Raw genomic sequence first — 25941 nt, 5'->3', positions numbered from 1 at the left:
GGCAAAAGGGAACACCTCACTAACTTTCGTTTTTAAATGCAGTGGACAACGAACTGACGAGAGCGAATCCTGCACTGCACTCAAATGCTTTTTACCTGAGAGAGAGTCGCGAAGACGGTCTTCTTTTTCTCCTGCTTTAGCTGTTCTTCTTCTTCCTATTACGTTTGCTTTCATTTTCGGGCAAATAAATAAAACCTGTGCGTGAACATCTCATTGGACGTGTGAAATGTGCGTTTTATAATAACATATTTTGGTGTTAATTGGCCCACGGGTATTTTAGTTTTTGCAAAAATGTTAGTTTACAATTGAGACAAACAAGACTAATTCAATCCCAAATGTGTTTTTTACAAAAAAACACCGGCAGAAAACTTATGAGAATTATCAATACTTTTCCATTTTGGGCCAACGATAACGGCTGGCTGCATTTGACAGATCGTACTGGCTGCATTTGACGTTAGAATTTTTCCTCTTCGCGAATCTCTCTCAGCTTTTTACCAGAAACAAATTGTATAAAAATATATACATGTTGTCCTTTAATAAACAAGCACAGCCGTTGCTAAAGCAACTGACACTGGAGTTGCCGGTTATTCAAATATGCAGAACATCGCAAGAAAATATATTGAATATGGCAACATGGAAAAAGCGTAACGGGTGCACTCTGAGATAGATGTCGCTAGTGTTTTGTTCAAAATTTTACACACCTTTTGAATGAAATTTTATATGAACATAAATGTCTGTTCTCTGTGTAATAAGCATTAACATAAGCAGCAAATCAGGAACCAGGAATGGGAAATATAATATACAAATTTGTAATTTTTCCTCACAGTAAAGTAGAAGATAACTCCCCTGTCCCCTCATTGCATAGCCAGAAAGCGGATAGTAATATTCGCCATGATTGTATAAAATTTCGCCGAAGATCATTTTGCGAAAAACCTTAATAGGAATGTACCATTTCACGGAAAACTTTTTTGTGGAAAGTACCGTTTCGCGATCCTCTCCTTACTCGCTGTCACTCGTTCCAGGAAACCCAGATAGACCTAGGAAAACAAATAAACCTAGACACTAGTGATTTCTGCGGGTAGTTGCCTCCCCCCAGTGGGCGGCGCTTCCGACGGCGAGTCGCCGGCAGCACTCGCGACCGTCTCGTCCTGAATGATCTAGTGTTACTATAGATAGTTTTTGTGGTCTTGTTATTGACTAATGTTTTATGGAAGAGTCTCGAATTTCTCGAGTTCGATTAGTTTTTGAGTTTCGCAAATTTGTATGAGAGTCCATACCCCCCTACCACAGGGATGAGAGGTCTCTATCAGAAAATAAATTTAAGACTCCAAAATCTCCCACATGCCAAATTTGGTTCCCTTTGTTTGATTAGTTCTCAAGTTAGAAGGAAATTAGAATTTCATTTGTATGGGAGCCCCCCTCCTAAACAGGGGAGGGGTCTTAATTCATCATAGAAAAAATTTCTGCCCCCTAAAAGCCCCACATGCCAAATTTGGCTCCATTTGTTTGATTAGTTCTCAAGTTATGAGGAAATTTGAATTTAATTTGTATGGGAGCCCTCCTCCTAAACAGGGGAGGGGTCTTAATTCATCATAAAAAAAATTCCTGCCCCGCAAAAGCCCCACATGCCAAATTTGGTTTCTTGGACAGGTAAGACGTACTTTGTTCACACAGCGCTTCTCCGCGTCGAGTGACCTCTACAGTGCGATTTGTAATGGCGTCAGGCATGAAACCCTTTATGTCATTGAGCATTCACATTGGCGATCCTGCTAGGAGTCTGCTGAGAAAAGAGGAAGATACACGAGCAATGTTGCCAATAATAATTGCGCACTGTGACAGCTTCACATGACAGCGTTGCCGATACTTTCGTCGTTAAGGGGGTAGTAGAGTGACTGTATATAGAGTCCTGTATCCACCTCACAGTGTGGCTCTGCCAGGTACCGCAAGGAGTCTATCAATTCACATCTTACCTCGTTAGCGGTCCAGTTGGAAAAGAGGACGATTCTATGAAGGAATTTCCGAGCATGCTTTGATCTATAGAGTTTGCAGCGCATGCTCCGATCCGCGGACTATCGTGTCGGAGTTGCTGTTAGCCGGTAACCGCGCGTATACAGTATGCACCCCGTTGTTGGCGCATATTCTTTGGTATTTTACACATGTCACAGAAAGTGTAAAGTACAGGCACAGACTAACAGACGAGACACTCGCGTTAATTCTATCGTCCAATCAAAAACCATTCATTTTTCAAAGAAGCATGTTTCGCAACATGACCACACCGCGGCGCGCGAGCTTTGCATCGAGTCTTCGGAGTTTTCAGTATAAAACCAATCCAGCTTTTTACGAGCCATAATGGCGGACGCGTTCGTAATATTTGAACAGCATTTTTGACATTTCCCGAATACATCGCACGTTTTCTTTCCATACATTCCTTTAGTTTTACCGTGAACACGCGGAAAGAAAACGTGCGATGTATTAGGGAAATGTCAAAAATGATGTTCAAATATTACGACCACGTCCGCCATTATGGCTCGTAAAAAGCTGGATACAAATGTAAAAACCTCACAGCTTAAAACCCTGCAAATGCAGGCTACTCCGCAACATGTTATGACGGTATTCTTCCTATGCAAGGGGTTTCAGTTACACTCAAGTATTTACTTGAGTTTGAGTTCAGTTTCATTATATTTATTTTACGCTGATTCATTTAACTCAGCTCGTTCCCTAAACCTCCGTTACACCGACTTGATTCGGTTGACACCGTTTTGGTAATACGGATGCGCAGTATTCGAGGTTGGAACGAACCAACACACAGAAGAGTGTTTTCAAACAATAAATTTCATTGAAATTTTTGGTGATGCGCATAACGTAGCCCAAGCACTGACGAACTGACGTGACACAGGCGTTTCATTTTTTACTCACAAGATCTTACAAGCAATCAACCACTTGCTTACAAGCGAGCGATCGCTTATGTCAAACAGAGCGATGTACATAAAGGAGAAAGGAAAAAAAAATACACGGTACAAATGTACGGGAGATAGATTTATGATAAATTCAGTTTGTATCACCGGAAATTTGTCTGAATATCGGAAATAACCCCGTAACTATCTTTGTGTATTCCAAAAACAAAGGATAAAGTAATTTTTACAAAGGACTTTATGCATTCCCTTGTGCTCCTAGCGTGTTTTTATTTGTTCATGTCGGTCACACATAGTTAGTGAATGACATTCTGCCAACCCTTTTCTCTACTTTTCCAAGTTAAATAGCGATCCGTTGTACAGATGATGTTACTGTTTAACGTATTTTGATTCAAATTTTCGGACACAGGTTGTTTAAGGAAAATGTATTGGATGTCATGTCGGTTCATCGGTGGCCCAAGTTCCTGCAGGCCTTGCCGACAACGAACCAAACATGCTGTTTGAATGTCAATTTGGAGTCGAGCAGTACCCCAAGATCTTTGCGCAATCTACACGGTATAAAAATACATTTGATAGCCAGTAATCGAATATTACAAGATTCAGCTTTGTCGAAAACGTAGTCACTTCACATTTGTCAGGGTGTTGTATCAAACGGCCGTGTTTGCACCATCCAGCAAGCATCAACAGTTGATCCTGGAATGTGAGAGTGTCCGATGAGTCGTTGACTTCCGAGAACAGTTTCAAGTCAATGGCGAGCACAAGCTGAAGATCTTTGAGTACTACTTTGATGTCGTTGAAATAAATAAGGAAGACCAATGGTCCGAGATGGCTACCTTGTGGGATTCCGGAAAAAGCGGTGAAAACCGGTGAGATGCACCCATCAATAGATGCATTAGTAAGACGATTTGACAGATACGATTTAAACCACTGGAGCAGCGACCTTCCAATGCCCAGTTTGTCAGGTGTAGTAGTTGTGATAGTTCAGATAGAATTAATAACGTTGTTCTATAGTACATCTAAAGCTTACATTTATTTTCCTTTGTTCTAATACTTTGTACATACACCCGAACCATACATATGTAGCTTATTGAAAATAGAAAGAAGGCAAGTAAATAATATCACATTGTCATTTTACACATTTTAGTGAATGCACACTGCTGTTGGAGACGAATTGGAGAAGTGGTCGCTAGACGACTGTCATATGCTTGGCACAAGGTTCTAATTGTAACAATTACCGGACCCAAACCCACCAGATTGGCTCGATTAAGTATCAACATTGCTAATCAATTTCCAAAGATTTCATCTTCGTGCTAGTTTCTTCTATTAAATTGGAACCTCCATTTCGCTGTTGCTCTTCAGCCAAGAAATAGGACCGCAGTGATTCCAGTTTCTTGATGTGATCCTGGTGAAGTTCTGCAACCGATTTCAAATATCCGCCGTAATCCGAGGGGAGACACTCGCGTGGAATCCATTCTTCGTACAGTTTCTCCAAACTAGCATTTGAGGTGTGCAGATGAAGCTGAAATTACATTCGCATCATAAATTTACTGGATATTTTCATTAGAATTTATAAAGCGTTAGTTACCATCTTTAAAATTTCACCATGCATAAAAGGCTTGATAATGTACAAGATCTTATCGAAAAATGAAACGGCATTCAGCACGTGAATGGCCTTTAGTTTTGCCGGAAGCCCGTCTTGCAGATAGTGGAAGAACTTTCGTACCGTGCTGATCTTAACTCGAAGGAGATGCGATAAGCCAACGTTGCTCATATCGAATAAACAAATCAAGCCGGGCCTAGGGCCATCATTGTAAAGACAAGAGTCCAGCAGCATGAAATAGGTTTTAACTGCCTCGTCGAAGTTGTAATTTGATGCTTTAGGATTGTTCAGTCGATGGTATACTATGGAGTAGCCGGCGGGAGTGTTTGGAAGCGGAAAGTAGTCCCTAAAACAGAAAACCAATTATTATCGGTTTGCAAACGCGTTGATAATAGCAAGTTACTGATTTTCGAAGCATTGCTGAATTTTTGGTCCCAGTGGGTCGAGATCGGTGAACAATTCGGGAGCGTCCCGACGTGCAGCGTAGTAGATTTTAATGACTTTTCGAGTTACGTTAATGTTTTTGTTACATGCGTTTAGAAAGCAAGCTATTTGTTTATCGGTAATATTCAGCGGGACTCCCTCGATTGGCGGTGTCCGTATGGCTTTAAAGTCCTCTCGAGATAAATCCTGTCGCTTTAAAGCCTCTTCTAGATCGTACCCAAGATCGAAAGCCATCTGTAAGACAAGCATTTTATGAGGAACATTAATATGATAAAAATAATATGTAATGTAATGCTTAAAACTTAAAACTAACGTGGTTAGCCCTTTGATTAACTAACAAATGTACTTAGCTAGCTTCAATCTACTTAATTCAATTTGTAATACATTTTTTAAAATACAAACAACTACAGGGATATCTCGATATAAAACAATTTATAATTTCAAAAAGTTGTCTTATATCGAATTTGTCTTATATCGAAAGATAGTTTTTTTTTAAATTTCATTAGCGGTCGACTGTTTTGCTCTGTGTTGTGTATTCACGTTTTTCGAACTATTTATTATTGTTTGAATTAGTTTTACCTTTGTTATACTATAACAAAGGTTTAAAAATTGGTCGAAAAACACGAAATTGATCCGAGGCCCGGAGGGCCAAGTCACATATACCAATCGATAGGGTTCGACGATTTGAGCAATGTCTGTGTGTGTGTGTGTGTGTGTGTGTGTGTGTGTGTATGTATGTAATGATTTTTTCTATCGCCTGTTTTTTTTACAATTTTTGGGTTTATTTTGAAATAATAAACATCCTTATGGCACCGATTTTAGAATGGAAAATTAGCTGTGGTATCCTTACCAGCTATATCAAAGGGATTTGTTCGATATAAGACAATTTTTGTCTTATATCAAATTGACTTATATCGAGTTTGTTTTATAACGAGGTTGTCTTATATCGAGGTATCCCTGTACCACGTTTGATTTAATATAAAGACAGTCCAAATTTAAAAAACAGTAACATTTTACCAACATTCATATTCGTTCCAGTTTAAAATCCATGAAACGATGTAATTCATAAGAAAAATATAGATCGTTATAAAATCGACAGGATGGAACGTTCGGAGTTCAAAGAATTGAAAACCACTCACAAATTGGTCAGTTTTTTGTATGCCTCGCGATAAGAATAAAGACGTAAGTAGTGTTTTGTGTTAATAGAATCACGTTTTATCCCAAATAACCGGTTTGGAAACTCTTGCGGCTGCGGTTCAGCTACTGCTAATGAATGGACTTTATGTTTATTGTTTGCTGTCTAACTTAGCTATCCGTGATCAAAGTCGACTTTTACGTCGCCTGAAAGGCATGTTATATAATACTAGACGATCTGTTATGCTCAACCTCGAATGGGTATTGAGGCGGAAAAATATTCTTTTTGTAGAACCAAATAGTTCTAAAAATAATGTAAAAAATGGAGTTCGTGCCAACTCGACTAACAGTAGCATTAACTCAGAAGCTAATAAAACTGAGGGCGTGAAAATTTCGTATAAATAATCAAATTATTTTGTTTGATTTTTCAAAAAAAGATCGCTATTTTCCGTTTTTTATAAAAAACTAGCAGACCCGAGGTCAGTATATCTAGGAAAATAAATAAATCTAGGTAGAGGTAATCTCTGCAAGGGTGCTGGCCCCCGCAGTGGCAGGCGCTTCTGACGGTGGGTCGCCGGCAACACATCATCTAGTGTTACTATTGAATGTTTTTGGTGGTCTTGTTATTGACTAATGTTTTATGGATGAGTCTAAAATTTCTCGAGTTCAATTAGTTTTTGAGTTACGCAAAAACTTCTGTTTTATTTGTATGAGAGTCCTTATCCCCCTATCACAGGGATGATGGGTCTCAAACCATCATAAAAAATCCTGTCTCCAAAACCCCCCACATGTCAAATTTGGCTCAATTTGCTTGGTTAGTTCTCGAGTTATGAGGAAATTTGTATTTCATTTGTATAGGAGCACCCCTCCTAAAGTGGGGAGGGGTCCTAATTTACCATAGAAAAAAATTCTTGCCTCCAAAAACATTCACATGCCAAATTGGGTTTCATTTGCTTGACTAGTTCTCGAGTTAAGAGAAACTTTGTATTCCATTTGTATGGGAGCCCACCCTCCTAAAGAGAGGAGGGGTCCTAATTCATCATCAAAAAAAATCTTGCCTCCAAAAACCCCCACATGCCAAATTTTGTTCGATTTGTTTGATTAGTTCTCGACTTATGAGAAAATTTGTATTTCATTTGTATAGCCCCCCCCCCTCTTAGTGCGAAGAGGGGTCTCTAACCACCTTATCCGGCCCCGAAAATCTCTAGATGCAAATGTTCGTAACCACCGACTAACCGATATGACATCCCATACATTTTCCTTAAAAAACTTGTGTCCGAAAATTTGAATCAGAATACGTTAAACAGTAACACCATCTGCACAACGGATCGCTATTTATCTTGGAAAAGTAGAGAACAGGTTTGGCAGAATGTCATTCACTAACTATGTGTGACTGACATGACAAAATAAAAACACACTAGGAGCACAACTGAATGCATAAAGCTCTTTGTAAAAATAACTTTATCCTTTGTTTTTGCAATACACAAAGAATTATCGGGTTATTTCCTATGTTCATACAGATTTCCGGTGAATCAAACTGAATTTTGCATAAATCTGTCTCCCGTACTTTTGTACAGCGCTCTGCTGTTTGACATAAGCGATCATTCGCTTGTAAACAAGTGGTTGTTTGCTTGCAAGATCTTGTGAGTCAAAAATGAAACGCCCGTGCCTAGGGCTGTCTAACCGGTAGTACCGGTAATACCGAAAGCGGTAATACCGACCAATTTTTGAATACGGAAATACCGGTATCGGAAAGGCAAAAAACCGGTACACCCTCCACAATTATGGATCACCCACAATTATGGATCACTTTTGTATTTCAAGTTAAATAACTCAGTTAAACAAACCGTTTGAAGGAATGAAGCATTTTTGCAACAAAATATACCCTATTAACTAGCTTTTAACACATAAAAATCCTTTAAATCCCGACATTGATGCTTTTTCAATGAGCGTAAAAAAGTTGTTATCGAGAATCTTTCAAAATGTCTGTCCTTTTTTAAATCAGCATAAGCAGTACGTTCCTCATTCTTAAGGTTGCTATGTGGCATAATCACCAATTTTCGAGCAAAAAATGACTTGTACATAAAGATCAAGCTAAGTTCTTTACGATTCAGCGAAATATTGGTGGTTGCCAATGATTTTCCTGTAAAAATAAGTAATTTTCAAAGTGATCCATAATAGTGACCAAAACAAGGTAATTTTTCACAATTATGGATCACTTTGATTCCAATGTAATTTTCACAAATTCAGTCAGTTTAGCACCTATTACAAACATTTTTAAAGCAGAATCGAAAGTTGCACAGAGCTGAGTTTTTGAAAAATGCTGTTTCTGAATTACGCAGGACAGGAAGCTACGTAAGGCAGTAAAACGCTATGATGGTACATATGCAACGGTTCATCGTAAAAGTTAAGCGAATGTTAGCTCTCATGCAACAATCTAAAACTTTAATTTTTTCCTTAACTGTTTTAAGAGTTTGAATTTACTGGTTCTTCGAGCTTTCGGTCAAAAATTTCCTTCTATGTTTATATTTCATTTTTTCGGTTTATTGTCGTCTTTCCACTGTTTCATACATCGCATCATAGCAGCGATGAAATTAAACTCTTGCATCGATTAACTTTTCTGAGATCCACTGTACCTATACACTTAAAAGAAAGTGCCGAAGTCAGCAAAATTTTGCCGAGATTTGGACAGCCGAGCGTTCGGTAAAATTTTTTAATAATGCCAAACGTTAGTAAAGATCCGTAAACGTCGATTTGCAAAACTGAAATTTTTACCGAACGCTCGGCTGTCCAAATCTCGGCAAATTTTGCTGAGTCTGTTAAGTGTGTACATCGTTAATAACAATTCGGAAAAAAAGCTTCATCCTGTACTAGTCTTTTCGGAGCCAACGCAGCTGGTGAGCCTAAGACTTTTTTTCAGGACAAAAAATCAGTCGTGAAATCGCGAAAAGCATTCCCAACGGCTGATCGGTAGGTGTCTTCGAAGAAGGACGACAGGATTCTAAAGACAGACCAAAAGCCACACAAGGTCTTTCATACGATTGAAACATGTTATTTTTATGTTATTACATGATTTGAATAAAGTTCATTGAGAGAATTTGCTGCAAAAAGTGTATTTTTATTTTGATCCATAATATGGCGAAAATTGTTTCATAATTGTGACCGCTTCCAAAAGTGATCCATAGTTGTGTTTTTGATCAGTCATAATAAAAGCTTAATTTCCGTGGAAAACTTGCACTAAATGGGTTTAAGAACTGAATCAACTGAAAGATTACATATTTCTGTAACTAAAAACATTTATAAACTGCTTTTAAATAATAGTATGCGCTACAATTGATTGTTTTAAAATCATACTTCTGCTTAAATGGTCCATAATTGTGGGGGAACTGTATTTCCGGTATTTTATAATATCCTAGTTTTCTTTAAACTTCTTATTTGAACAAGAACTAAGTTTGATAAAAGATTGTAAAACTCATAGAAAAACAACTTCGTGTTAATGCTGACAAGATTCTTCGACTACTAGTAATGCAGAGGATGAAACTGTGGGTCAAATAATTATAGCTCTCGAACCCGTTTAAGAGACAGTAGAACATATTTGCTGTATGTTTCACGCAAATGTTTTATTGTATAAGCTAGACGTTGCGTTTTAATTTATTTTCGAACAACTCAATATTTAAAACCCCCAAATTATTCGAAGCTCTCAAATAACGAACTTTGCAAACAAGATCAGGGCCCGGCAACGTCACTTACAATCGTCACTGAAGTAATGAAGCTTCAGTTTGAACTGAAGCAGCACCGATTTGTTTCAAAACTGGCTTCAATCAGCGTCAATACACTTCACCATGAAGACCAGTTTTAAAGATTCATTTGATTTTTCTATCAAATATTCACTAGAAGGCCAACAACTTTGAATGCAATTGAATTGAATTTGAGTAAATTTTTTTACAATTTAACGCATACTATAATTAACCTACTCAACATTGACAAGTCGTGCCTGACCGCCTGTCTTCGTCATTTGAAACAGTCACTAACTTCAACTGAAGCTTGCTTGAAACGTTTTGTTCAACCAATGAAACAATTCGCTTCATGTATGAAGCGAAAGTACGAGAAAGTCAGCTTCATTTATTTGTTTCAACAATACCAGGCCCTGATTACAATACGGAGCTCTTTGCGCTTTGTGAGTATTATTGGCATCAAAGGATCTACCAGGAATGAATTTGGAACATTTTTTCAAGTCTTCTGTGGTGATATATTGATTAAACAAGCAAATGTAATCTCCAAGCCACTTTCTGCGAACAGTGGGACAGATAACAGCGAAGAGAAGGTATCTGTAGACGATGATGAAGAGAATGTTGCTTTGCGAGGGTGCCGGTTTAGGGTTAGAGGAAAAATTCGTGAAGAGACTGTAGGAGATCCGGGTATTCATTATGCTGGAAGCTGCAATACAGGGATCTTTGAAAATAATTAAAGCGGGTTTCCCTACTATAAATTTGAAGAAATGAAAGCAAAGTTTCTAATGCACTTACAGCCGTTCGTCTGACTTCTATGAAAGCGGAAGTTTTTTCAATTGCCAAATGCGTTGGCAACAAAATCCGTTCTACCGAAGGAAATAAATCGGTAAGCATAGTATTTCTGCTTTAATACTATTTTGCTAAGCACCAATACTGAAGCAAAAGTTTAAAAATAGAGACTTTTACTGAAAAACATGAACTTTTCTATTGATTCCGAATAATCTGCCAATACCGGTATTTTACCGGTATTACCGTTATTTTCTACGCCAATACCGAAATACCAGCTTTCACCAAAAGTGCCCAATACCGACAGCCCTACCCGTGCCACGTCAGTTTGTCAGTGGTGTAACGTTTGATGGAAAGATTTCGAATAGTATTGTGCTTTGCAGCTGTACCTGCATTAATCCAGATTATTTCCTCTAATGCCAATGTACATGACAAAAGAAAACAGCAACATTGCAGTTGTCACTCTTTCTCTTTCTCACTCACAGGATTCGCATTGTCGCACTTTTTGTACCAGTCGCACTTTTAGACTGCGGTGTCCAATAAGGTGCAAAATGCGGGATAATAACTACTAAACTACTGAACGAAACTGAACAATTTCCATGTCGTTGGATAGATAAAATGACTAGCAATTTTATGGTATCTATATATATAAAAATGAATTTCTGTCTGTCTATCTGTCCGTCTGTCTGTCTGTATGTTCCTTATAGGCTCGGAAAGTACTGAACCGATCGGTGTAAAAATTTGCATGCAGGGGCTTTGGGACTGGGGAAGGTTCTTATGATAGTAAGTTCTTATGATAGGGGCTCCCATACAAATGAAACACAAATTTCTGCACAACTCGAGAACTAATCGAGCAAATGAAACCAACTTTGTCATGTGGGGGAGGCAAGATTTTTTTTCTGTGGTGAATTGAGACCCTTCCTTTCTTTAGGATTTTTTTCTACGCGAATTATGACCCCTCTATCCTTCAAAACGGGGGATCCCATACAAATGAAATATAAATTTCCTTAAATCTCGAGAACTAATCAAGGAAAAGGAACCAAATTTGGCATGTGAGGGTTTTTTGAGGCAGGATTTTTTACTATGGTGAATTAAGACCTCTGCCTTTTTTAAAAAGGGGGATTAGTCTTTAATCTAATGATGATATAGTCCTACGTCACCCTCTCGCAAAACCCTTAGGGCTGTATACCTTGTATTTTTTTCAAAACGGCCCACTTTGCGTTGAAAGTATGGGACTGCGGAACAAAAATCAAAACTGCTAGTTTTAGAAATTTTATCAAGCTGGTGTAATGAAAAAAGTAGTTTGCGGTAAACAAAGCTAGTTTTTGCTTAAATGTCTCAAAATATTTACATAATGGCAAAAATGTCTCAAACGCCAAATTTTTATGCAAGTATTGCAAAAGTTTTTCATCATTATATGGGTTGCCGACGGCTATATAACTACCCAAGTAGTTGTAAAAACAGCATTTGTACTCAAAATACTTTAGTAAATTCAGCAATGTCATCCAGTGTTAGATTGAGCAGCACTTGAAGATCAACCTTAGCTGCAATTTCGGTAATCGAAAGGTTTTTCTTAAGTGCATGGAAGCTCTCGAAGCATTTCGAAGCACAACATACTTTCGCACTAACAGATCTAGATCTATGAACAGAGCTAGTGTTTGAGTGATACTTAAGCCTTTTTTACCATTCTCAGCCATAACGGATAAGTAAATAATATTTTTCTGTGGTATTATTTGAGAGAAGTCTGCAGCTCGTCGTGCTCTGTTTTTGTTAGGCAATTCATGAAAACCTTTCAACTAGATCCACGAATCGAATTTCCAGCAGGAAAACCGTTATCATTCATTATTCGTCATTATTACCAACTCTGTTTCAACAGAAAATTACAACGATACTGGGCGGATGGCAAAGATTGTCTTTTGAAGCATTGCTGCGGCCTTCGCTTCTGAACATACCAACTACCAAACGGAATAAAATATTAAAAATCTTTATTTTATACATTGCATATGTCTGAAGAGCTAGTGGTACAATTAACATTGAGGAATTATCTTTCTATTTAAGTTGCGAATATGAAAATTAAAATTTGTACATACATTTTATGTAAATAAACAAAAATATATATAAAAAAAAGAAAACGAGAAACGGGAAAAAAGGCAACCGGCAATAAGTTTATTAATTTTTTTAAAGAAATATTTACTCGCTATATGAAATAAAATCGCCTTGAGTTTAATTTTGAACAGTAATAGCACAAAGCTTCATAAACAGTGGTTTCTTCTAACAGGAATAACATAATATAGTAGAATCAACGGAAATCTGATGGTTTATCAGTGCTTGACGTTGATCTACAAATATTGAAATATCTTGCAGAGTTGCAGCTAAAACCTATTCGATCTTGTAGAGGACACTTTGAACAATAATTCTGTGTATATTTTAGCTTGGAAGTCGGTGGAACATTTTTTAAATCAGTAATCAAAGTTGGAGTTCTGTTTTTTTGAAGGATAATATCTATGTCGTTTCTATGGGGCGATTTCTTAGGAGTGAGGTTAAAATGAATTCCTTCTATAACCAAATTTTATTCTACTAACCTTGATTATTATTCTCCATTTTAAAGATTTTGATTACACAAACTATGAAACTTTTACGAGCGCGAAGAATATCCTTCAAAAATGAAAGCAAAATTTGTAAGTAAAATCCCCTCTGCAACTTGACAGTTTGAACGCTTGTAATGGTAGTTGTGACGCTTTCCGAAGCAAACTAATACTTGTTTATATAGCAGAAGACATCTATAAACAATTTTAAATACTTGGTATACCCGATGTAAAAAAGTGAAAAATGATTTTTGTCTATGGCTCAACGCACTGTGCGGCCAGATGCAGATATTTCTCAAAAAATTTAATTAGGAGTTTTTTATAAATTGAAAAATGGGCCCTAATAAAGGAAAAAAGTTTCTGTAACGAAAATTCTTGCGTGCAACGCATAACGCCGAAGTGGAAGTAACTCAGATGCGTACCAGGAGCCAGCTGAGAATAATCAAGATGTGAAAAAGCAACAACGATACTTCTAAGTGTATTGGCACGAATCTGGGTCAAATTTCTGGTAATTTTACATAGTACCTACCATTGTTTTGAATAAAAATCTTTGAGTAAAAAATTTTGTAGCTCTTTACATTGAGTATGGTTAATTAGTTTCAACATAATTACTCGGCTTACAACCTTAGTAATTTCCAACAACAACTTGCCAATTAACGCATTTACCTTGACCACTCCAACAGTCTTGAAATTCAAATGAGATAAGAGAAATAAAAAACAAACTTAAAATGATGAATCTCTATCGTTAGTGTGAAAAACGATAAAACTATGGCGGTAAATGAGTAAATAAGATTGTATAACTATATTGGCTAATATTGACTAGAACCAGTCTTGTTGCCATGATCGAGCTAACCGGTATGTTGGCATTTACTCTTACTGTCGATAGACCCTAGCGTTCGAACGCTTTCCACTAACGGAATCTAAGTGTCGCTTATGTACGAGGAAAACCTGTTTTCTAGTCTCTTTGTGCTTTGCCTACTTCTACTACAGATCAACTCAGTATGAATGCCAGCATAAACATAAGGTATGTATGCTTCAAAATCGAAGTGAGCAATGTCGTGAAAAAGTTAGGTACTTATCTTATGCTGCTGTAACAAACTTAGGAAACAGATTATTTTATTTCAACAATACTTTATTGGGAAGCTCACCCACATTTTACTTGTTTGTTTTTCAAATCAAAAATTTCAAGCGGCTTCGCATATTTTCAAAATATTGATCTATCGAAATTATCAGTAAAAAATGATTGTTTGAAATCTAAAAACAATTTACCACCTTAACAAAGTGCGAATAATACATGCTAAGCAAAGCAAAGCCAAGGTGCTACGTTCCGTTATCGAAACTTGACCTTCTATTTTTTATACGACAGATTTCGCAGTCAGCTGTTAGAGTACAGGACAATTGCAGGGCCAGTTGCTACGATCCTATTGACTCTAACAGTCTGCTAACAGCCTACGCAGCCGAGATTCGAAGAAGTATAATCAATATATATAGAATGCCAGTGTCGCTGGTGTTTCATGGATATTTTGGTGGCAAACATGTTGCTGGTTCGTGTCTTGGATACGGAACTACATTGTCAAATTGCCCAATAGAAAATTTTCCTGCCGACGAAATACCCCAAAACGACCAAATCGGGTGATTTATCCTACGTGATTTACGGAAAAGCAGAAGGATTTTTTATTGGGTTGCCTTTTTAGTTTGACAATCAGATTCCCGTTTCGAATCGATCACTCACACATATGCGCATACAGTGTAAATACGTAATTTTCAAATGTGTGATGTTTACCACGAGCACTGCAGCGACACTGGCATTCTATATATATTGATTCTACTTTCCAAGAGATCCGTATTCGAACAATATATGGTTGCATAGCTGAACTGAGAAGGATTGTGAAAAATACAACAACAATACTGCTCAACAGATTAGCTATACTCATGAAAGCGTTTTGCATACCATATTTAGTTAAACTTAATTTACAATGTGATAATGTTAACACCTAGCTATGCCAAAGCATGTCTATCAGTAGCGGCTAGGTCAATAAGTTTGTTTTAATGACCCTCAGGTACAAATTAAATTTACATTTCTGATTAGCTTTACAGTTTGCGGCACAAAAACGATGAGCATACGCCTGTCACTAAAGTACTTGGTGTTTACATTTATTCCTACCAGGTAAATATTTAACTTATCGACCGTTATTAGCACGTTACTGACACGAGTCTATTCCAGTGAAAAGTAGTAATCTTTTATTGAAGGGAATTATTGGTGTGTGGATTTGACTTAAGCATCATAGCAAGCGCACGTAGATAGATTTTATTGATGTACTAGCTGAGTGCCCGATCTTACTCGGGGAGCCTGCAAAAATACAACGCTTGTTCCTCTTTCGGATGTTCCTCTCCATTTGTCAGCTCCATCTCTTTTGTCTACCCGGCCACCCGCACATCTGTTTTCTTGTCGGAAATCCCTATAAAACCCTATAAAGAAACAAAAACAAAACCATTTTTCCTTTTTGCACCTTCCGCTTTTAACAATTTCAATAGGAAATGAATAGTTTTGTTATTGTACTTTGCTAAACACAGCTTTTATTTATTTATGTATTAAATATGATTATGCGTAGCTTGACATTTTTTAATAATCTTACTTTAACTCGCTAGTGGCGTTTAAAAGGGTCATTGGTTACAAATAACATTAAAGCCAAAGCACGTTCATCGCAAATATGACGTGCCATTCGAATGTCCTTCTCTTTTGACATGAATGATAACGGGTACGTAAGTTAGCGGTGTCGACTCACTGTCTTTTGTTCCGAAAAGGTTTTACTAGTTTACTTTCACAGCTAATCACAGTTGCTAACCGTGCTATCATTAGATCACCGCTTGTTACATAGCAGAAAATATTACGCCCTCCCTAAAATTGCTCTCTTATCACCCCATAAAATTGCTGGTAATTTTATCTATCCAACGACATATAAATTGTTCAGTTTCGTTCAGTAGTTTAGTAGTTATTAGCATTTGAAATCTTGCATTCAAACGTTACACTTCTATTTTTGTTTTCACAAAATGCTACCCAGTCCCAGTATAGTAAACAAAGACATAGTCCTACGTCAAAAAAAGTAGAAGGTGCAACAGTGTTTCTTCAATGGATACAACAAACCTGTCATTCCTTTCATCTCACTTCAAGAAAAAACTTGTTTGTAAGCAATGTTTTTAGTGTCACCAGGAGCAAGTATGCACAAATTATCCCCACTCTGGAGCATGCCACATAAAGTTTACCATGGGAAAAACATGGTGTTCTCAGATGAACTCCACGCTGTTTGAATGATTGCCCCTGTGACTCAAACAGAATCGGTCAACAATAATTAGCACTAATGATCGAACGCTACACTATACAGGTCACTTTGATTCGGTGCATAATTACACTTACTTGACAAATGTACTGCTGCGAGCATTGCAGTTTAGTGTTTCGTATTCTGATTTTTTCTATTGTACGGATGAATTGTTACAGTCATATGGGCGTTACTCCTCCCTTCTCGTCAGCAACCTCTGGTCATCAGCTCCTCCTTTTGTCCTACCGCTACCGTCACTTATGAGAGACCCGTCTAAACATTTCGGTCCCCCTGTTGTCAACTCCTTCAGTGCTGATTCTCTTATGTCAAGGAACATGTGTGCCAAGTTTGATGAACAACGGTCAAGGTGTTTCGGAGTTATGGCCTCCCCTCCCTATTAGGGACCCTCCTCTACCTATTAGGGAACCTCGCCCCCCAAAAGGGTCAAGGCGTTCTGGAGTTAAGTGTGGAACATACAAACATACAAACATACAAACATACAAACATACAAACATACAAACATACAAACATACAAACATACAAACATACAAACATACAAATATACAAACATACAAACATACAAACATACAAACATACAAACATACAAACATACAAACATACAAACATACAAACATACAAACATACAAACATACAAACATACAAACATACAAACATACAAACATACAAACATACAAACATACAAACATACAAACATACAAACATACAAACATACAAACATACAAACATACAAACATACAAACATACAAACATACAAACATACAAACATACAAACATACAAACATACAAACATACAAACATACAAACATACAAACATACAAACATACAAACATACAAACATACAAACATACAAACATACAAACATACAAACATACAAACATACAAACATACAAACATACAAACATACAAACATACAAACATGCAAACATGCAAACATACAAACATACAAACATACAAACATACAAACATACAAACATACAAACATACAAACATACAAACATACAAACATACAAACATACAAACATACAAACATACAAACATACAAACATACAAACATACAAACATACAAACATACAAACATACAAACATACAAACATACAAACATACAAACATACAAACATACAAACATACAAACATACAAACATACAAACATACAAACATACAAACATACAAACATACAAACATACAAACATACAAACATACAAACAAACAAACATACAAACATACAAACATACAAACATACAAACATACAAACATACAAACATACAAACATACAAACATACAAACATACAAACATACAAACATACAAACATGCAAACATACAAACATACAAACATACAAACATACAAACATACAAACATACAAACATACAAACATACAAACATACAAACATACAAACATACAAACATACAAACATACAAACATACTCACGTTTACTTTTATATAGAGTAGGGCGGGGCATAAGTGCGATGTTTGATGTTGTCATCAATTTTCATGAGATATAAAGCAGGACAACAGCATAATATATTTTATAGTGATGCAGTAACTCAATGTCTCCACATTCAACTATAAATCATCTGCGGTAATAGTGTTTAGCAAAGCAAATTCTTCTTTCTTCTGATCATGTGCCGATACGCACTTTTACCCCACTAGCGGGGCAAAAGTGCGTATACTGCGGGGCAAAAATACGAAGCTCGAATCCATGAAATTAGAACAACCGTCGCTAACAAAACCATATTATCTTCAATCTGCGCTATGTTTCGGTAATGAATATTCTCAATTTGCACCTTTCCTATTTTGCACTGGTGTATTGCAGCCTCCGTTAGATCGAAACTTTTCCAAACGTTTGGTTTTTGTTTCATCAGCGGAAAAACATTGTTTTCCTTCGGCCAACATCTGTAGAGCACACAGTTTTCTGCAGATCTTTCATTTCTAGTATCTGTAATATAGTCCCTAAAGTTGTATATAATTAGCTATATATTTTTGCCTCGTCCATGAATCGCACTTTTGCCCCGTCCGTGAAACGCACTTTTACCCCGCTAGGCGCTTGACGGGGATAGATTAAATTACAGAAAAGCGAAATATATTTTGTAAATTCTTTTCACCGTATTTTCAAAACAGATATGTGAGTGATATATAACGTTGCTACAAATTTTCAACAAGTAATATCCTCCTGTTGATATCGTATTTGCTTCAGTTACATCAAAACCACCCTAAAATAGCATTTGCGCATAACTCAGCAACTGTGATTCGTAAGCAACCAAAGTTTACGTTAGATTCAAGCTGTCAAAGTAGTCACCCATCCATGTCAATGTAGTCAATTTACTCGGAAGCTGCACCGATAAATCATCGAATCGCACTTTTACCCGCATCGCACTTTTACCCCTCCTTACTCTATATAGATGATAATTTGCACTCAGAAAATATTTGCGTTTTAATGACACAGTTCATAGAAATGCAATGTTGTTTGCATAATTAGAAAGAATATCAAAAAAAAAACAGCTTCATTTGCAAAAAAGGCTCTCGTAAAATCTGATACTTTCTAACCTACTAACAAATTTGAGTGTATTGGATTTAGTATAATCGGTAAAATGTAATTGTACCTATTATTAGGGTAGTTGATCCAATAGTTGTGGTAGTACCAATAGCTATGCTACTATCCATTATTAATGCATATTTTCGTCACCGTAGCATTTTAGATAAAACAATTACATCCATAATATAAAACAGGTTTTTAGAAGTATTGGTAGTTAGACTACACCATTTAAAATTAAAGCATTATTTGCTAAAATGCCAATTTTCCAAAATCCAACGCGCAGTTGAAGCGCACAACTATAGGCGCTCATTTATAGTTTTGCTACGATGTTTTTTCACTTATTAACCTAGCAATGTATATGGAATACCACAATTAAAGGAACATCAAACTTAATTAAGGAAACATTAGCGCAACTGTTGGAGTTGGTACAATATAAATGAATCGGAAAATTCATTTTTTCTTTATAAAGCTTCTCATACAACGAAAGCAATTGTCTTGCCTTGTGACAAATTCCTTGTATTTAACAAATTTAAATCCCACATGCATTAATTGAAGCATATATCTCAATAAACAAGCAAAATGAAGTTATATTGTGCTTAGTGGCGCAACTAATAGATCATCCACTCTACGACGATATCATTGAAAAATGTTTGAAAATTTTATTGAAGAATTTATCGGGCGACCACCATTTTTTGAACATGCGAAATTTGTTTTGGATGGGCAATATAAAAAATGTGTTTAAAACAAATTTCCTGACGTTTTAGCATCAATATTTTACGTCAATATACGTCGTTGTTTACTATACTGGGACTGGGTAGCACTTTTTGTAAACGAAAATAGAAGTGTAACGTTTGAATGAAAGATTTCAAATGCTAATAACTAAAAACTACTGAACGAAACTAAACAATTTACATGTCGTTGGATGGATAAAAAGACCAGCAATGTTATGGAGAATTTAAAGGGGGGGCGCCTATATGAATGAAACATAAATTTCCGCAAAACTTGTAAACTAATCAAGCAAATGGAACCAAATTTGGCATGTGGAGGTTTCAGAAGGCAAGAACTTTTTCTATGGAGAATTCAGACCCCTCCTTTCTTCAGGAAAAGATGTATAACAGCACTTAGTTCCTTTAAGAACCTTTCTGTGAGCACAGCACCAATCTGCAAAAATATTCAACTCCGCTTGCAGAAAGTCAGCATCTGGTTGGTCTTTGATAGGAGCAAAGAGTTTAAAGTTTAAAAGTTTGAAGTTGACGTCATTGAAGTAGATCGAGAATAAATACGGTCCAAAATGGCTTTCTTGAGGAACACCAGACGTAACTAGGAAGGATGATGATGTATGATGACTAATCAAACAATCTTAAGGTATTGCTATACAAACCTAGTCGAAGGAGTTTGGGTACCACAATTTGATGGTTGATTTTATCAAATGCTGCTGATAAATCAGTTTAAATTGCGTCGATTTAAAAGTGATTATGCAATCATCGTGCGATAAACAACGTGTAAGAAACCAAATTTGTGCATATGGATCGTTTGGGTACGAATCCATGCTGACTGGAACTACTTACTTACTTACTTACTTAATTAGCCTAACGTCTTATGACAAGGCCTGCGTAATATAATTTCTCCATCTATTTCGGTTCATGGCAGCTGGTCTCCAGTTCTCTGGCTCTGGCTCGCCAGATCTCTGGCTCCATCTGATCTTGCCACTTCGCTCGCTGTGCCCTTTTTTATCTTGTCCTCTTTTAGCAGTGTCCACGTTTCATTCCCGTAGAGGACACCGTGTATAACTGGACCGCAAGTGTCTGTGGAGTCCATATTAGGCCCGACTTCCGTTGATAATACGCCCTTTAATCTCACGTTTGGTATTGTTATCCTCAGTTGCCAGTGAGCCAAGGTATACGAACTCGTCGACTCCCTCAAACTCATCCCCGTTGATTACCGATTGGGTAGTACCGTGGCCCAAGCGGGCACGGTCGTGCTCGGTCCCGCCTGCCAGCATATACTTCGTTTTAGACGTATTTATCTTCAACCTCATCTTCTTTGCTTCGCGTTTTAATTCGCCGTACTGATCTTACACCGTGTCAAATGTTCTGCCGACAGCATCCACGTCGTCAGCAAAGCATATAAATTGACTGGATTGATTGAAAATCGTGCCCCGTATTTCGATCGCCGCTCGTCTTATGACACTTTCAAGCGCAATGTTGAAAAGACAATCCACCCGAGATTCTCACACAGCACTGGATCCCATCCATCGTGGCTATGATAAGTCTAGTAAGCTTATCCGGAAAGTTTTTTTTGTCCAAAGTTTTCCATAGCTCTTGTCGGTTTACACTGTCATTTGCGGCTTTGATATCGACGAACAGGTGATGTGTGGGGATTCGGAATGCGCGGCACTTCTGGAGAATCTCTTGCAGGGTGAAGATTTGGTCCGCTGTAGACCAACCATCCGTGAAGCCGGCCTGACTTCCCACGAATCTATTGGTTATTGGCGATAGTCGATGGAATATGACTTAGAATAGCATTTTGTAGGTTTCATTCGGGATAGTGATCGTTCGATAGTTCTCACAATCCAGCTTTTCGCTTTTCTTGTAGATAAGGTAAATAATCCCGTCTTTCCACTTCTCCGGTAGTCGTTCCGTATCCCAAATCTTGACAATTAATTGATGCAGACAGCCGACCATCTTGTCCGGGCCGATTTTAATAAATGCCGCTCCAATGCCATCCTTTCCCGTTGCTTTGTTGTTGGCGGAACATGCAATCATACTCACGTTCGTCGCCCCGCTTCCGCTTTTGGCTTTCCAGTCTCCTTTTGTCACGTAATGCATCAGTTTACTGTCTGACAACAGCCACGTAGCCAGGGCGGGGGGCTGAGGGCCTTGCTTGTACTGGTATCCGGAACTGCAAATCGCCTAATTTCGTTGGTGGCGACAAGGTGCTGCTCGATCAGTTAGAACCCCGAAAGTTTGACATCGTGACACTGCAGAAGATCTGTCGCAAAGACGAGAAGGTGTGGAGGATCCGTGGCGGCAAAGCCCAATTTTTCCAGAGCGGTGGAGCGATCAACGAGCTAGGAACGGGCTTCGTAGTGTTGGGCAGAATGCAGGATCGTAATGGACTGGAAAGCGATCAACGAGAGGATGTGCGTGTTGAGGATAAATGGCCGCTTCTTCAACTACACCATCATAAACGTATATTGTCCATACGAAGGTAGACCCGACGACGAGAAGGAGCGTTCTATGCGTAGCTGGAGGCAACATACGACAGCTGCTCACGATGGGACATCAAGATCGTCATCGGGGATATGAACGCCCAGGTTGGCAGGGAATGCACAGACTAGCGATCGGGCCCCAAAGCGATATCCACAAAGATATCCACAAAGATATCCACAAAGATATCCACAAAGGCACCTGGAAATCATTTGACCAACGAGCTTCGAACCAAATCGACCATATTCTCAACGACGGCCAGTTTTTCTCGAACATCACCAACGTACGCTCCCTACGGGGTGCGATTATCGAATCGGGCCATTACCTAGTAGCAGTACACGTGCGCTCAAAACTATCGACGGTTTATGTCCCGCGACAAAGCCGCCCTTCTCGGTTAAACATTCGGCAGTTAAACAACCCGCTAGTTGTCGTAAACTACGCACGCGTACTGGATGAAGCTCTGCCTTCTTCTGTGGAGCTAGATGCTTCGACCCTCGAAAATGGATGGAGTATGATACGCTCGACCGTTAACGAGGCCGCAACCGCGGTGCTAGGAGTGAAAACCTCGAGTGCACGAAATGATTAGTTTGACGGGGAATGCCAACAAGCGACAGAGAGGAAAAAAGAGCTTGGAAAAACTATCTAAGCATATCCCCGAGAACGAATTTGATCAAGTATCGACGAGCGCGGAATGAGTTGACCATGATCCTGAGGAGGAAAAAGCGCCAGAAGGAGGACAGAGATCATGAGGAACTGGAACAACTATTCCGGGCTAATGACACGAGAAAGTTTTACGAGGAGGTGAACCAAACTCGTAAAGGCTACACACCTAAAACTGACATGTGTAGGGACGAGGGAGGGGATCTAATCACAAACGAGAGCGAGGTGGTCGACAGGTGGAAGCAGTATTTCGATGAGCACCTCAACTGCGATATAGCAATAGGAGACGCAACGAAAGTTAACCTCGGGGTGCCCACAAACGACAACAGCATGCTGGCTCCCGATTTACAAGAGATCCGGAGAGAATTTCGCCAGCTGAAGAATAGAACTACCGGTCTGATTAGCGTTTTGTAAATCGTCAGCTTTGTGCGGCATATGCTCCTTGATCGAAGCGTCTTGCGAAGGGAAAAGTAGACTCGATGCGAGAGTGCCGGAAGCTGTAAAATATTCTTCTCAACAGCAAACTAATTAGCAGAAATCATTGTACGGAAACTTTTGAAAACTATTAGAAAGTTAGTAGTGTAACATGAATACACTGAAGTCGCTTTTTACGCGGTTTTTTTATACGCGGTTTTTTACGCGACTATTTTTACGCGGTTTTCGGAATTTACGCGGTTTTCGGAATTTACGCGGTTTTCGGAATTTACGCGGATGTGCTCAAAACGCCTACTTTTTCGCGTAGTGTTGAAATCTACAAAGTTTTTTTTAACGCGAAATTTTGGTTTTTTACGCGGTTTTCGGAATTTACGCGGTTTTTTACGAGGTTTTTTTACGCGGTTTTGATTTACGCGGGACGTATCCTGCGCGTAAAAAGCGACTTGAGTGTACTTAGTTAAAATAAATTAATTAATTCGAAGAAAATTCTGTAACATTAGCATTAAATATATATTTCTAAGCGTTTTCTGCATAATAACTTGGCCTCCCTCCAGAGGCAAGCGAACCTCTTAGGTTTAAAACTTCTCTAGTGAAAAAATGGCTTGCCCCCCCGAACGATAATCCTGGCTACATCACTGCTAGGCGGTGCTGCTAAATAGAATCAGTAGGTGCACTTGCCCCGTAGCTGGTAGTGTAGCCGGCTGTGAAGTCTGTTGATAAAGAAGGGTCAAGTCTTATAAAGACTTTGAAGCCCAAGGCTTTTATTATGTTTGACATCGACAGTCCATTTCCTGGACTATTGCCAGATTCGGTATTTTTGTTTTAAATATTAAACTTGGCAAACTTTCTAACAGATGTATAACCTAGTGACTTTAAGGTGCATAATCATAAATGTGTTGAACTGAGATGAAAATTAGAAAATAGAATATTAATAACGTAAATCATTTTGGAATTTCACAAAAAAAACCTTCATTGTGGCTGTACAGGATGTTTATTTGTTGCACCTGATGCACCAGGCAAAAAAATTATTTAAATGTTGATGTGAATTTCGCAAAATGTTGAATTTTCATGTATATTAGAACTTCTCTTTCTTTCAAATGAACATATAAATATTCAAATTAACATATCACATAATTATCCACTCTTACGCAAAGACACATTACTTATATGTTTACGAATTCAAACGTAAATTACAGTACAAACACGTACACAGCCAGGGGCACGTACCGAGAACAATTATCGACATATAAATACACACCCTCAGATTTAATAACATCGTGATCGTGACGTATTTTCGATCGAATTCAACTTGATCGACTCTCCTCCCACTTACTTATTTGAATATTTAAAATTTAGGTGAACAATCCTTAACCAATTTCAATTTACTAATCACTTTTCATTATACAGAATGACTGTCATATCTTTCTGCAAAAAGATGGAATATTTAATGTGCCGATACCACCTGTAACGTTAAGCTTCATATATGATGATATTGAGGAATTTCTTCAACTGTTTGAGTTGAAAATCCTGCTTGAAACTTTTTTTGTCTTGTTGCCTATTACAGATAGTCAGTACCTTATGGAACCACGTAACGACACGATGTAATTGAAAACAAAAATAAATTTTGGACTGATGCAATGTGATCAGAGTAAACAACACAGAAATTTTTAAACAGCACGTCCTCCTATTAACGTGATGCTTTTCAAAAGCATTTTAATTTTGTTTTCGGCAACTGCTGAACCTCCCTAATCACTGTGAAGCTTTAGCACTAAATTGCAAGTTTCTTTGATATATTAATTTGGGCACATTTCGCGCCTTTTATTTGTTCGCTTGGGTCTAATATCGGTTTCAACAAAGTGATTTACTATTTGCAATAAACTAGTTACATTATGCAATATGTTTTCACTCTCCACTCTCAGTTTCAGCAATCTATTAGCATTTTGCATCGTCGCAGGGATTAATTTTAGAACGCACGAGACAGCGCAAACGATCCCAATCACACACATGAGACTTAGCACGTTCTAGATGTAATTACCGACCTTTTCGGGCTCCATTTTTTTGTTTTTGAACTCGGAGTTTCTGCTTGTAGCCGTCACAGCTTGTTGAGTGATTCCCGGATGGCAGACAAAATAAACAGTACGATGCTTGAACGGTGTCGAGTGTTGACAATGACGTTATCTAACTCACAATCTGCTGCTTTGGGCTTGGCAATTCGTTACTGTTGACGGAGATGGGGTTTCAAGGCACACAACTCAGGAGCTTGGAGGGCGATCGATACCGATGGTAATAGCCGAACCGTACCACTCGCGAGTCGTTTTCAGACTGAAGTGTCCAAATACAAATCGTACTTTCGGTGGATGTCTCAAGCTAGCCGCTAGCTCGAACTATTCTGTTTTGCCGGTAATATGTATCGTGCACACGTGTGCTTGTGGTGGTCAATCAGACAGCCAGTCAGCCAGTAAGTTGTATGCCTCTTGACGGGGTCTACAGAATATGGGTGCTATATGATGTTGCATTTTACCAACGATATGTTTCCTCAGATGTGGCGAGCTACTGGTATTGGTCGCCTGTGGT

At 38.1% G+C, this 25941-nt stretch overlaps 1 protein-coding gene across 2 annotated transcripts; it reads right to left on the bottom strand.

Moving 5' to 3' along the window:
• Window positions 1–3927: 3927 nt before the first annotated feature.
• On the bottom strand, window positions 3928–25687 carry LOC128742761 (alpha-tocopherol transfer protein-like). 2 transcript variants are annotated; one of them, XM_053839211.1, is made up of 4 exons: window positions 25407–25687; window positions 4916–5190; window positions 4498–4858; window positions 3928–4431 (listed from the first exon to the last, which is right to left on the bottom strand). In XM_053839211.1, exons 1-4 carry the CDS (start codon window positions 25419–25421, stop codon window positions 4192–4194), a joined length of 891 nt encoding a protein of 296 aa, XP_053695186.1. In that variant the 5' UTR covers window positions 25422–25687; the 3' UTR covers window positions 3928–4191. The 2 variants fall into 2 exon arrangements, with proteins under 2 accessions (XP_053695186.1, XP_053695187.1); XM_053839212.1 differs by lacking the exon at window positions 25407–25687 and adding an exon at window positions 10997–11105.
• Between the last annotated feature and the right edge of the window lie 254 nt (window positions 25688–25941).

The sequence above is a fragment of the Sabethes cyaneus genome, chromosome 3 (assembly GCF_943734655.1).
Source record: "Sabethes cyaneus chromosome 3, idSabCyanKW18_F2, whole genome shotgun sequence".
NCBI lineage: Eukaryota > Metazoa > Arthropoda > Insecta > Diptera > Culicidae > Sabethes > Sabethes cyaneus.
The sequence above is the reverse complement of the archived record's forward strand: the minus strand, read 5'-3'. Positions and strand labels throughout refer to the sequence as shown.

Coding starts and splice junctions, on each gene's coding strand:
- LOC128742761 (XM_053839211.1), bottom strand. Junction 4,859..4,915: donor CAGCAATGCTTCGAAAATCA/GTAACTTGCTAT, acceptor TTTCTGTTTTAG/GGACTACTTTCCGCTTCCAA. Junction 4,432..4,497: donor ATGGTGAAATTTTAAAGATG/GTAACTAACGCT, acceptor ATGTAATTTCAG/CTTCATCTGCACACCTCAAA.